The sequence below is a fragment of the Diachasma alloeum genome, unplaced genomic scaffold (assembly GCF_001412515.2).
Source record: "Diachasma alloeum isolate Michigan unplaced genomic scaffold, Dall2.0 Dall_scaffold_00198, whole genome shotgun sequence".
NCBI classification, from domain to species: Eukaryota; Metazoa; Arthropoda; class Insecta; order Hymenoptera; family Braconidae; genus Diachasma; species Diachasma alloeum.
The window spans coordinates 1861038-1874588 of NW_021680363.1; the positions used below are offsets into that span (position 1 = coordinate 1861038).

The window sequence follows — 13551 nt, forward strand, 5'->3', positions numbered from 1 at the left end:
AAGACATTGTGTGATATAAATATAACAATAAAGTCTGGCACGCTGACTGCAGTGGTGGGTCCAGTCGGCGCCGGCAAGAGTTCTTTATTGCAATTGATTCTTGGAGAATTGCATTCGACTCATGGCCACGTGACAGTTGGGGGATCAGTGTCATATGCTAGTCAGGAGCCCTGGCTATTTGCTGGAAGTGTGAGGAATAATATACTCTTTGGACAGCCTTACGATGAGGCGAGATATCGTCAAGTGGTGCGTGCTTGCGCATTGACCAAGGACTTTATACAACTTCCTCAAGGTGATAGAACACTGGTGGGTGAGCGTGGTACGTCACTCAGTGGTGGACAACGCGCTAGAATTAATCTCGCAAGAGCTGTTTATCAAAAAGCTGATATTTATCTTTTCGATGATCCTCTGTCGGCTGTTGACGCACACGTTGGTAGAAGTTTGTTTGAAGAATGCTTCATGGAATATTTGGCGGATAAAACGAGGATTCTAGTTACTCATCAGGTGCAGCACCTCAAGGATATCGATTTCATCGTCATGTTGAACCATGGAGTTGTTGAGAAGCAGGGGAGTTCCGAGGATTTTGGGCAGGATGATTTCGCAATACTGCATGTTGATGACGAGGTGGAGCAAGAGGAAAAGGAGATGAAGGAGGACGCATTTGGTAACGGGAAAGGACCTTCAATCCCTCAAGTGTCTTACTATTCGAGGGTTGATAAAGAGGAGAAGGAGGAAGTCGAACCCAAGGAGACGGAAGAACTCATGGGCAAGGGGAAAATCTCAAAATCACTATTTTGGAACTACTTCAAGTCCTCTGGCAGTTATTTTCTTCTTTTCATGTTTTTTGTGTTTTTGCTGCTGGGGCAGTTGGGGAGCAGTGGCTCGGATTACTGGGTTGCTTATTGGACTCGCCAGGTGGACTTGCAACAGACCAGTGGAATCGCGCAGAACTATTCTTTTAGAAATGAGTCTCTCCACACTGTTGACGATGAAAATGCCACGTATTTTGGAAATGGATCGACTCCCTCGATCAATCCAGGAGTTTTCGGACATATTGATCATCATTATGACAATAACACAGCACTTTGGATTTATGGGATATTGGTAGCAGCATGTACTATTTTCACAACAGCTAGGAATCTGGTGTTCTTCAAAGTTTGCATGAATGCAGGCAAAAATATCCACGATCAAATGCTCAGATGTTTGCTGCAGGCACCAATGAGGTTCTTTAATAGCAATCCTTCAGGTGAGTGATGATTTAGAATGACTGCATTTTTGCATAATTTTGCGGACCGATTGAGCTCTGTACAGATCTAATCGCAGTATTACTCTACAGGACGTATAGTCAACCGTTTTGCCAAAGACGTAGGATGCATTGATGAACTTCTGCCGAACGCGGTGTTAGATTCTATCCAGATATTTGCAGTGATGATCGGCATATTATCTCAAGTGCTCATCATCAACTGGTGGACCGTGTTCCCAACAGCAGTGGTGGGCTACTTCTATTGGAAAATAAGAAATTTATTCTTGGCAACTGCGCAGGATCTGAAACGACTGGAAGGAATCAGTGAGAGATTCAAATATTTTCAACACAAATTTGCTTATCAATTTGTGAATATTCTTGGTATGGAGCGTTTACTTTGATGATTTCAGCAAAGAGTCCAGTTTTTTCTCATGTCAATGCCACACTCGCCGGATTGACGACCATTCGATCCGCTGGGGGACAGGAGATGTTACGAAAGGAATTTGATAACCATCAGGATGTTCACACCAGTGTTAACTCGTTGTTGATCTCTACTTGTACGGCTTTTGGGCTTTGGCTGGACGCTGTGACTATTGTCTTCGTTGCTTTCATCACTTATAGTTTTATCATTCTCAAAAATGGTAGCAATCATTAATTTTCTTCTCATCTCATCGTAGAAATGTTGATTCAAATGTCATTATGTGAATTTTGATTATGCAGATTCAACATTCGCTGGAAATGTTGGCCTGGCAATATCCCAAATTTTGATTCTCTGTGGGATGGTTCAAAATGGAATGCGTCAGACTGCAGAAATGGTGGCGCAAATGACATCAGTGGAGCGTGTATTACAGTACACTAGATTGGAGAAGGAAGAGCCCTTCGACAGTGAAGTTAATTCAAGGCCACCAACAACTTGGCCGCATCAGGGACGAATTGAATTTGATCACGTCTACTTGAGGTATTCCGTCGACGATGCGCCAGTCTTGAAGGATTTGAGGATTTGTATAGAGCCGGGCATGAAGGTAAATCAAATCGGAGAGCCTCATCAGATTATCAGTGAAACATTTATTACCGAATTGATATCAGTTTTGGGATGAATGTATAATTTTTGCTCGATAAAACTCTACGTGATACTCAAGATAAGATAAAATAGGGATTGTATCGGCACAAGCGAAGAAAAGAGTGATCAGAATGATGGCGATATAAGAAGCTTTCATTTAAAAATCGGTACAGAGTAGAATTTTTTGCGATAGTTATGACGTTATGGATTAGACCTGATGTCCTTTAAAAGCAGTTGCAAAATATCATGTGATAGTTTTTTCTCTAATTAATGAATAATTCAGTAGCGAAGTCGTAAAACGGTTCAAGTCGACTTAGCTCTCATCTACGTTCTTGAGGAATATTTCCGAATATAAAAGAGATAACGAAATTTTTATAATGACCTTTTTTGTAGAGTTAATTGAGTGCTATAGAAAAGATCTTGTCAAAAATTTTGGTATCTGCCTTAGATTCTGAGATGTTCATTGAAAACTGGAAAATAGTCAAAATCAACTTAACCAGTTTTACCAGTTCGTTACTGAATTGATTTCTAATGAAACTGAAGTTAATCTTCTAGAAAATAATTAGAACATTAACGATGTTGATTCAGGTGGGAGTTGTGGGCCGCACGGGGGCTGGTAAATCATCACTCATAGCAGCACTCTTCAACTTAGCGAAACTTGAAGGTGCTATTCGTATTGATGGAGTTGATACAAAGAAGATCGGCCTGCATGACTTGAGAAGAAAAATATCCATAATACCACAGGAACCAATGCTATTTTCAGCAACACTGCGTGATAATTTGGATCCCTTCCATCAATTCAAGGACGATCAACTCTGGGCTGCTCTGGAAGAAGTGGAGCTGAAGGATCACAGTCAGTCCCTGGATTATCTAGTCACCCAAGGTGGTACCAATTTCAGCGCTGGCCAGCGACAATTGCTCTGTCTAGCCCGAGCTATTGTCAGGAATAATAAAATAATCGTACTGGATGAGGCGACTGCCAACGTTGATCCAGCTACTGACGCTCTCATACAGCGAACAATTCGCGAGAAATTCAAGGACTGCACAGTTTTGACGATAGCACACAGACTCAATACTGTTATGGATAGCGATCGAATTCTCGTGATGGATTACGGTCAAGTTGTGGAATACGATTCTCCTCACGTGCTCTTACAAAAAGACGGGTACTTGACGAGAATGGCGAATGAAACGGGTGCTGCTGTGGTTGATAGATTGAAAAAGATAGCGGAAGGAGCTCAGAAACCAATCGCTCCGCATACGTAACTTGACAAATTTGTTCAAATGACTAGTGAAAATCCCACGTTCAGAACAATCTTCAGTGAGTCACTGTAATAAATTGGTCGGAACTATGCAATAAAGACTGTTGTGCATTAACAAAAAATTAATTACTGTATATAATACTTATTTCACTTTATCAAGCAACGATTCCACATAAATTTGTACCTACTGTTGCAATGGAAAATATATAGCAGAATGTCAAGAGGGTTACACTTCGTTTGATAAAGAATCGCAGAGATAACGAGCTGGCAGTCGACACCAATCATTGGATTTTTTTCGGATTTTATTAACGCAGTAGTCCATTCAGTCTTGGACGTGAAAGAGAGCCAATGGTGCTCTACTTAAGGTAATTTTGTCGGGTTGAGGAGATTAAAATGGACAAGCGTACGGAATACGACAACCCAAGCCCTCGAAGAAGTACAAATGTCCTGGGGCGATTATTTTTCTGGTGAGTTTCTGTTCAAATTCAGCAAGAGCCCACGTATGAAAAAATTTAACAAAAAACCGAGCGAATTTACTCAGAAAAAATTTGCATTTTAGTTCCTGAGATACAACAATTTGTTTAAATTTCGTTTTGGCCTTCAAATTCAGGCCATTTCAACGGCTGAAACCCATTAAATACTCGATATTTTATAACGTATTTAACCCCAGGTGGCTGAAGCCATTATTCGTTTATGGAAGGCGAAATGATTTGGAGGTGAAGGATCTGCATAATACGCTACCTCCTGATCTCAGTGAACCCCTTGGAAACACTCTGGAAGCAAATTGGAATGAGGAGGTTGCTGCAGCATGTCGGGCAGGGAGAAAACCAAAATTCTTTACTGCAATCAGGAAAACATTCCTGTGGTCGTACATGTACTACGGTGGACTATTATTTTTTAGTTCAATATTGAGGTAAAAATACTGAAAGAGAAAGAGAAAAATCCATTGGATTTCCATTGAAGTTTCTATTAATTTGTCTATTGAAATTTTTTTTAATGCAAATGTTCAATAGAAGATATTCTTATTATTTTCTACAAAAATTCCTCGGCTCAAATTTCCTTTTTTTTTCGTTTCATTTTTTTAATGAAAAAAGGGGGAAAATATCGTAAAAACACTTGCGAAATTCATGTCGAAGAATTTCTACAGAAAATGTTTCAATAAAAAACGTTGTACAGAAAAATGGAATTCCGCGGATTTTTTTGTAAAATATTTTCTATTGGAGATTTTTCGTCTGTTTTAAAAACGCGCTGTAAAGCTGCGGAATTCTTCAATAAGATCGGCCAAAAACTAATGGTAATTTTTGTCTATAACTATTTCACTAGCGAAGTGGTAAAACGGTAAGTCAATTTTGACTATTGACCAGTTCTCAATGAATATCTCGGAATCTAAGGTAGATGGCAAAATTTTTGTTAAAACCTTTTTTGTAGAGCCGACTGAGAGCTACAACAAATGTAACTGCGAAAATTTCGCTATCTCCCTTAGATTCCAAAATATTCCTCAAAAACTCAACGTGGAGATGAGTCGACTTAAACCGCTTTACCACTTCGCTACTGATTTATTAACGAAGTTAATGGGCATTCAATGGAGTTTTAAAGTTCTACGGATTTACGGTTTTGATTTTAGTGTATTGCAGCCCTACGTACTCGGCCTTCTTACCAGCTTTTTTGCTCGGGACTCAACGATCACGATACAGGAGGCGTATACGTATGCGTCACTAGTCGTAATAATGTCAGCAATTGTGGCTCTGATTGATCATCATTCGAACCTGGGACAGTTGGAGATGGGAATGAGATTGCGAATAGCGAGTTCTTCCTTGATCTACCGAAAGGTTAGATTTATGTTATGAAATAGTGAAATCATTATTCAGCGTGAATCGCAATCTCACACGTATGAAAAAATTTAATAGAAAACCTTAGCGAATTCGCTAGAAAATTTCTATTGGAAGTTCTAAAGAACTCTCCGAGTGAAAAATACATAGGAAATTCATGCATTCTTAAAGAAAAAATTCCAAGATATTCATATAGAAAAATGGAAATCTATTGACTATTCCCTATCAAATATCTCTTAGAATATATATCCCTAGAATTTTAATAGAATTCCAATAGAACTTTGTAGCGAATTCGCAGAGTTTTTCTATTGAATTTTTTCATACGTGTATCAGCCCACTTTTGCGACAGATTTTGAAGTTATCCAGAAGTTCAGCAAACAGAACCACCAGTGGTCAGATAATAAATTTATTATCCAACGATGTAGCAAGATTTGATCAAGTATTCACACTTCTTCACTCTTTATGGATAATTCCGCTTCAGAGTGCAGCGATAGCATATTTAATCTGGCAGAATGTAGGAATGGCAACTCTGGCTGGAATTTTTCTCCTTCTGATGCAAACGGTACCTGTTCAAGGATACCTGAGTGGACTGACAGCTAGACTTCGGGCTAAAGTGGCAGTGCGCACTGACGAGCGTGTGCGACTGATGAGTGAAATAATAACTGGAGTACAAGTGATTAAAATGTACACGTGGGAGAAGCCCTTCCTCCGGTTGGTTTCACTCGCGAGGAAACACGAGATTGATGTTCTCACTGTAATGTCATACTGGAGAGGAACAATACGAGCATCGCTGGTGTTCACGGAACGAACAACTTTGTTCTTCACAGTAATGACGTATGTGCTTTTAGGGCACACTATATCAGCAGCCAAAGTCTTCTCCATGGCGCAGTATTTCAATCGTCTGCAAGCCGGAGCGGCGTTTTACATTCCAATGGCTGTGACATATGCATCAGAAGCAACAGTCACGATTAAACGACTGGAGAACTTCCTGTTACTGGAGGACAATCATCCACTCGCAATTGAGCAAGCACCGGATGATGCAGCTTCAATAAGAATTGAAAAAGTCACTGCCTCTTGGGATCAAGAGTCAATAACGAAGACATTGTGTGATATAAATATAACAATAAAGTCTGGCACGCTGACTGCAGTGGTGGGTCCAGTCGGCGCCGGCAAGAGTTCTTTATTGCAATTGATTCTTGGAGAATTGCATTCGACTCATGGCCACGTGACAGTTGGGGGATCAGTGTCATATGCTAGTCAGGAGCCCTGGCTATTTGCTGGAAGTGTGAGGAATAATATACTCTTTGGACAGCCTTACGATGAGTCGAGATATCGTCAAGTGGTGTGTGCTTGCGCATTGACCAAGGACTTTATACAACTTCCTCAAGGTGATAGAACACTGGTGGGCGAGCGTGGTACGTCACTCAGTGGTGGACAACGCGCTAGAATTAATCTCGCAAGAGCTGTTTATCAAAAAGCTGATATTTATCTTTTCGATGATCCTCTGTCGGCTGTTGACGCACACGTTGGTAGAAGTTTGTTTGAAGAATGCTTCATGAAATATTTGGCGGATAAAACGAGGATTCTAGTTACTCATCAGGTGCAGTACCTCAAGGATGTCGATTTCATCGTCATGTTGAATCGTGGAGTTGTGGAAAAGCAGGGGAGATTCCACGATTTTGGCCTGGATGATTTTGCATTGTTGCATCTTGATGATGCACCGGAGCCAGAGGAAAAACAAAAGGAAATTGGAACCGACAATGGGGAGGTGCCCCAACTCTCGCAAATGTCTTATTTCTCGGGGATTGATAACGACGAGAATGAGGAGGGGGACGAGCCTGAGGAGACGGAAGAATTGATGGCCAAAGGGAAAATTTCAAGGTCACTATATTGGAAGTACTTCAAGTCTTCTGGCAGTTATTTTCTTCTTTTCATGTTTTTTGTGTTTTTGCTGTTGGGGCAGTTGGGGAGCAGTGGCTCGGACTATTGGGTTGCTTATTGGACTAATCAGGTAGAATTGCAATACAACAATGGAACCATGCAGAATGCAATGAATTCATCAGGTTCTGGACGCATTCACCATCATTATGATAATTATACAGCACTCTGGATTTATGGAATATTTATAATGGCATGTACTATTTGTACAACAGCGAGGAATCTAGTCTTCTTCAAAATTTGTATGAATGCAGGCAAGAATATTCATAATCTCATGCTGGAATGTTTGCTGCAGGCGCCAATGAGATTTTTCCATAGTAACCCCTCAGGTGAATGATGAATTTCGATTATTCCAGTATTTTTGCATTACTTTTCAGATAAATTTAATCCTCCGTAAATCTAAATGATCTAAACATTACTATTCAGGGCGTATTGTGAATCGTTTCTCCAAAGACGTCGGATGTATTGACGAACTCCTGCCAAATGCAATGATCGATTCGATTCAAGTGTTCGTGGTGATGATAGGAATATTATCCCAAGTGCTCATTATCAACTGGTGGACTATATTGCCAATGGCAGTGATGGGCTACTTCTATTGGAAAATAAGAACTTTGTTCTTGTCAACTGCGCAGGATCTGAAACGACTGGAAGGAATCAGTGAGAGATTCAAATAATTTAAACACCAATTTGCTTATTAATTTGTGAATATTCTTGGTATGGAGCTATTGCTTTGATGATTTCAGCAAAGAGTCCAGTTTTTTCTCATGTCAATGCATCACTGGCTGGATTGGCGACCATTCGATCAGCTGGGGGACAGGAGATGTTGCGGAAGGGATTTGATAACCATCAGGATGTTCACACCAGTACTAACTCGCTGTTGATCTCTACTAGTACGGCTTTTGGTCTTTGGCTGGATGCAGTGACTATTGTCTTTGTTGCTTTCGTCACTTACAGTTTCATCATTCTCAAGAATGGTAGCAGTCATTAATTTTCTTCTCATCTCATCGTAGCAATGTTTATTCAAATGTCATTATGTGAATGTTCATTATGCAGATTCTACATTCGCTGGAGATGTTGGCCTGGCAATATCTCAAATTCTGGTTCTCTGTGGTATGCTTCAATATGGAATGAGCCAGACTGCACAAATGGTGGCGCAAATGACATCAGTGGAACGTGTATTACAGTACACTAGGTTGGAGAGGGAGGAGCCCTTCGACAGTGAAGTTAATTCAAAGCCACCAGCAACTTGGCCTCGTGAAGGACGAATAGAATTTGATCACGTTTATTTGAGATATTCAGAAAAAGATGCACCTGTTTTGAAGGACTTGAATCTCATTATAGAGCCAGGCATGAAGGTAATTTTAAACTTGATGTCCTTTAAAAGCGGTTATAAAATACCACGTTATAGTATTTTTCAATCAATGAATAATTGATTTCTAATGAGTCTCAAGTTAATCTTTGAGATAATATGTGAGAGAGACGGTGTTGAAAAATAATTAAAACATTAACGATATTGATTCAGGTGGGAGTTGTGGGCCGCACGGGGGCTGGTAAATCATCACTCATAGCTGCACTCTTCAACTTAGCGAAACTCGAAGGAGCCATTCGTATTGATGGAGTTGATACAAAGAAGATCGGCCTGCATGACTTGAGAAGAAAAATATCCATAATACCACAGGAACCAATGCTATTTACAGCAACACTGCGTGATAATTTGGATCCCTTCCAAGAATTCAAGGACGATCAACTCTGGGCTGCTCTGGAAGAAGTGGAGCTGAAGGGTCACAGTCAGTCCCTGGATTATCTAGTCACCCAAGGTGGTACCAATTTCAGCGCTGGCCAGCGACAATTGCTCTGTCTAGCCCGAGCTATTGTCAGGAATAATAAAATAATCGTACTGGATGAGGCGACTGCCAACGTTGATCCAGCTACTGACGCTCTCATACAGCGAACAATTCGCGAGAAATTCAAGGACTGCACAGTTTTGACGATAGCACACAGACTCAATACTGTTATGGATAGCGATCGAATTCTTGTGATGAATCACGGTGAAATTGTGGAGTATGGTTACCCTCGTGAACTCTTACGGAAACGAGGTGGGTATTTAACGAACATGGCTAATGAAACTGGAATTGCCATGGTTAATAGATTGAAGGCCATTGCTGAGGAGACGTGGAAGAGAATGAATCACAATGTTAGTGCAAAACCTGTGTAAAATGTAAAATCAACTTCTGTGCAATCAATGTAAACGTGTACGGAAAAATTCGACTGACTAAATGAAGAAAAAAGATACTAAAAATATGGTAATGTGAATTTCTGGTAATTTTTTCTCAATTATCGTTAAGGTACGGAAGATTATGGAATGAAATAAGTGAAAGAACGCTAAATTAACCGGAAGATTGGTCTGGGTTAAGAAGAATCAATTCCTCTCCTCAACAACACAAAATTGTCAATATGTGCCAGCAATCACTTTTCGCTTAAGCATCGGCTCCCAACGAGAAGAACCTCAACAACACCATCTACTCTAATACAACGTGATTACCCTTTTCTGACGAAAAATTCTCCGCTGTCCTTCGACCATCGAAATATCACATGGAGTAATTGGGTTTAAAATAGCTGTGAAATCTCTGAAAATATGTACTCACATAATCCCTCCCTTATCGATGTCGTAATCACCCCATTAAAATCCATATATAAGATGTCAGAATTAATTACTTCTGCATCTATGGACTTCATCGTCAGAGAGATGTTAAATAATTTTTCAGTCCTCAAGCCAAATCAGCACATAAATAACAACTCGACCCTCGTCCCAGAGACACATCTCATCACAACACCGAAACACGACTGAATAAAATCTGATCTGTCTGCATAAAATTCAATAAATTTCCCCACTCTTCGCCCCCTCCCTCTTTTTTCATGTACTAGACCTCTGATTGGATAGCGATTTTTTTAAACATTATTTGTACCTATAAGTCCTGGTTTGATAAATTATAAAAATTAATTTGGAGTCATGTATTGCAACACTACCCAAAATACATGGTACTGTAAAAAAAATTAGTCAAGCATAACAAATGAAATGATCCTTCGTAATATTGTGTTGTGGCCCTGAAAAGGGCCGATGGTTATTATTGAGCGATTTAAGAGCTGCTCTTCTCGGTCTTCTTCGGCAACAGAACTGCCTGGATGTTCGGGAGAACACCACCCTGGGCAATAGTAACTCCCGAGAGCAATTTGTTCAACTCCTCGTCGTTACGAATGGCCAATTGCAGATGCCTTGGTATGATCCTGGTCTTCTTGTTGTCACGAGCGGCATTGCCTGCCAACTCGAGAACCTCGGCCGCCAAATACTCCATGACTGCAGCCAGGTACACTGGGGCTCCAGCGCCGACACGTTCTGCATAGTTTCCTTTACGCAGGAGACGATGAATACGACCCACTGGAAATTGAAGACCGGCCCTGCTGGAGCGCGTCTTAGCTTTGCCCTTGACTTTTCCACCCTTGCCACGACCAGACATGATTGCAGAATTTCAAATTGATGTTTACTCGGCAAGAGATCGAGTTGGAATAATTTTTCGGGACGGTTCGCCCCCCCTTTATAGCCTTAGACGCATGGACTGCCGAGCCAATAGGAGCGCGCCACCGTGACGTCACGACTCAGCGTGCAGTTGATTGGCTCGGCGCTGTCGACGCGAAGTTTATTAAAATAAACGGCTTTTCTAGCGAAATTCACATTTCACTTCTGTTGCTCAGTCAGTGAAGAGTATTATTCAAAGACAATGCCACCCAAGGTTAGCGGTAAAGCTGTGAAGAAGGCTGGAAAGGCCCAGAAGAACATCGCCAAGGGCGATAAGAAGAAGAAGCGCAAGAGGAAGGAGAGCTACGCTATCTACATCTACAAGGTCTTGAAGCAGGTTCACCCGGACACTGGGGTCTCCAGCAAGGCCATGAGCATCATGAACTCATTCGTCAACGACATTTTCGAAAGAATTGCCGCTGAAGCTTCACGATTGGCTCATTACAACAAGCGTTCTACCATCACTTCTCGGGAGATTCAGACTGCTGTTCGTTTACTACTTCCAGGAGAGCTGGCTAAACACGCCGTCTCTGAAGGCACCAAGGCTGTTACTAAATACACAAGTTCCAAGTAAAGTGGAACAACACTAAAACAATCGGCCCTTTTCAGGGCCACCAAACCTTTCTAACGTGGCACTTACATTTCCAAAACAGTCGTAATTGCTTTTGTGTTTTATATAGTGTAATTATTTTTGCAAATGAATTAGCATTTTTCACTCTGAAGACAAAATTAGTTGTTGTTACCAATAATTTTAACAGCACTTTATTTCATTCGATTTTAAACTATTTTGAACTTCAATGAAATATTTTATTAGAATATTTTATTGTTCTCATTTTTATTTACTTTTTTTCTTTAATTCGTTTTCCATCAGAAAAAAATTATGCGCAATTCTATTATTGTTGTACAAATAAATAGACCTGTGTACCGTTTTCGTCACTGTCAATTTGTTTGAAACAATCAATTGAAAAAATTCCGTCATATATGTTTATCATTTCTTAATATATTGGATATTGTAAGCAATTGGCGAAGAGAGATTACATTCGTTTGAATTATTTTGTGGCCCTGAAAAGGGCCGATTATATTGTTCTCAAGTTATTAAAAACTTAAGCTCTCTCTCCACGAATACGACGAGCCAGCTGGATGTCCTTGGGCATGATGGTTACTCTCTTGGCGTGGATGGCGCAGAGATTGGTGTCCTCGAAGAGACCAACGAGGTAAGCCTCGCTGGCTTCCTGAAGAGCCATCACAGCAGAACTCTGGAACCTCAAGTCGGTCTTGAAGTCCTGGGCGATCTCACGAACAAGTCGTTGGAACGGCAGTTTACGGATGAGAAGTTCTGTGCTCTTCTGGTAACGACGAATCTCACGAAGAGCAACAGTTCCTGGCCTGTAGCGATGGGGCTTCTTGACCCCTCCAGTGGCTGGGGCACTCTTACGAGCGGCTTTGGTAGCCAACTGTTTCCTGGGAGCCTTTCCTCCAGTGGATTTACGGGCAGTTTGTTTGGTACGAGCCATTGCGTCAAATAATTGCTTTCAGGGATGAGCAAAACGAATGAATCGAACAGTTAAAGAGCTGTTATATATACTATCGTCCTTCAGTCTCATTGGTTCGAGGCGCCGGAGAGGGAGAACTAACCGACGTTGCACTATTGGTGTTTTCGAGAGCAGTGGGAGAATGTCCTACGCAACATCTATAAAACCGCGACTGCTTCACCTTTGAGCATCACAAGCTTCGGCTACTCTCACTAGTTTTGACGTGTTCATCAAAGCCAAGTAAAAATGACTGTTCGCGAAAGGGAGGAAAAGAGTTGGGAAAGGAGGAGCCAAACGTCATCGCAAAGTCCTTCGTGATAACATCCAGGGCATTACCAAGCCAGCCATTCGTCGTCTCTCTCGTCGAGATGAAGTCAAACGTATTTCAGGATTGATTTACGAAGAGACTCGCGGTGTACTCAAGGCCTTCCTTGAGAACGTCATCCGTGATGCTGTCACCTACACCAAACACCCCAAGAGGAAGACTGTCACCGTTATGGACGTTGTCTATGCCTTGAAACGTCAAGGACGTACTCTTTATGGTTTGGGGCTTAAGATCAACATCTGCGGAAATCAAACAATCGGCCCTTTTCAGGGCCACCAAAAATACACTTAACACTAATATTAATGTTAATGTTAATATTAATGTTAATGTGCACTTTGACATTAATATTTGCCTAATTTTAGTACTGAAAACAAGAACTGAGTAAATAGTCTTAATTTGACACGACTAATGATGTCAACTCTATTTCATCAGACAGTTGTATTCAAGAATTAAAATTGATAAATATTGATGTAAATCAACAATTGATAGAAATTGATAGAATTGAGTTGAAACAATACTTCTTCAATTCTACGCATAATTTTGCTACTCTCAAACACAGTATCTGAAAAACAACCCCTCGTCAAGGTTCCATGGTGTAATGGTTAGCACTCTGGACTCTGAATCCAGCGATCCGAGTTCAAATCTCGGTGGGACCTGTATTTTTTTTTCATCATCATCACCTTTTATTAAACTGCTCAGTATTATTTTATACCTAGCGAACTCGAACGAATCAACAATTGTTTAAATTGTCAGAACGTTCGAAATACTCAACGCGTCGTAATTCTCTACAA

The 13551-nt window shown here is 40.8% G+C and overlaps 5 protein-coding genes and 1 non-coding gene across 6 annotated transcripts in view; 4 read left to right on the forward strand and 2 right to left on the reverse strand.

Moving 5' to 3' along the window:
* Window positions 1–3688, forward strand: part of LOC107048849 (multidrug resistance-associated protein 4) — a gene marked incomplete in the record, with an annotated part of 8157 nt that extends 4469 nt beyond the window's left edge. The window contains 5 exon segments of the mRNA XM_015272279.1: window positions 9–1246; window positions 1337–1567; window positions 1654–1884; window positions 1964–2265; window positions 2892–3688. Coding sequence (XP_015127765.1) covers window positions 9–1246; window positions 1337–1567; window positions 1654–1884; window positions 1964–2265; window positions 2892–3566 — 2677 coding nt within the window.
* A 267-nt stretch (window positions 3689–3955) lies between these two features.
* LOC107048848 (multidrug resistance-associated protein 4) lies at window positions 3956–9642 on the forward strand. The gene is made up of 8 exons (XM_015272278.2): window positions 3956–4029; window positions 4233–4475; window positions 5187–5391; window positions 5741–7658; window positions 7756–7986; window positions 8073–8303; window positions 8383–8684; window positions 8852–9642. Exons 1-8 carry the CDS (start codon window positions 3956–3958, stop codon window positions 9542–9544), a joined length of 3897 nt encoding a protein of 1298 aa, XP_015127764.1. The 3' UTR covers window positions 9545–9642.
* An 824-nt stretch (window positions 9643–10466) lies between these two features.
* Window positions 10467–10870, reverse strand: LOC107048854 (histone H2A). Its single transcript, XM_015272285.1, has one exon. It carries the CDS (start codon window positions 10842–10844, stop codon window positions 10467–10469), a length of 378 nt encoding a protein of 125 aa, XP_015127771.1. The 5' UTR covers window positions 10845–10870.
* Window positions 10871–11080: 210 nt separating this feature from the next.
* Window positions 11081–11513, forward strand: LOC107048856 (histone H2B.3). Its single transcript, XM_015272287.2, has one exon. The coding sequence runs from the start codon at window positions 11106–11108 to the stop codon at window positions 11475–11477; it is 372 nt and encodes a 123-aa protein (XP_015127773.1). The 5' UTR covers window positions 11081–11105; the 3' UTR covers window positions 11478–11513.
* A 451-nt stretch (window positions 11514–11964) lies between these two features.
* Window positions 11965–12432, reverse strand: LOC107048851 (histone H3). Its single transcript, XM_015272281.2, has one exon. The coding sequence runs from the start codon at window positions 12415–12417 to the stop codon at window positions 12007–12009; it is 411 nt and encodes a 136-aa protein (XP_015127767.1). The 5' UTR covers window positions 12418–12432; the 3' UTR covers window positions 11965–12006.
* Window positions 12433–13344: 912 nt separating this feature from the next.
* Trnaq-cug lies at window positions 13345–13416 on the forward strand. Its single transcript has one exon. It is a non-coding gene; the product is annotated as a tRNA-Gln (tRNA).
* The last annotated feature ends 135 nt before the right edge of the window (window positions 13417–13551 follow it).

Excerpts from the sequence above, each read along its gene's own strand:
- LOC107048848 (XM_015272278.2), top strand. The coding sequence starts at position 3,956 with ATGGACAAGCGTACGGAATACGACAACCCAAGCCCTCGAAGAAGTACA. Across the intron at positions 4,476-5,186 it reads TTTTTTAGTTCAATATTGAG|TGTATTGCAGCCCTACGTAC; the intron begins GTAAAAATACTG and ends TTTTGATTTTAG. Across the intron at positions 8,304-8,382 it reads TTTCATCATTCTCAAGAATG|ATTCTACATTCGCTGGAGAT; the intron begins GTAGCAGTCATT and ends TTCATTATGCAG.
- LOC107048854 (XM_015272285.1), bottom strand. The coding sequence starts at position 10,844 with ATGTCTGGTCGTGGCAAGGGTGGAAAAGTCAAGGGCAAAGCTAAGACG.
- LOC107048856 (XM_015272287.2), top strand. The coding sequence starts at position 11,106 with ATGCCACCCAAGGTTAGCGGTAAAGCTGTGAAGAAGGCTGGAAAGGCC.
- LOC107048851 (XM_015272281.2), bottom strand. The coding sequence starts at position 12,417 with ATGGCTCGTACCAAACAAACTGCCCGTAAATCCACTGGAGGAAAGGCT.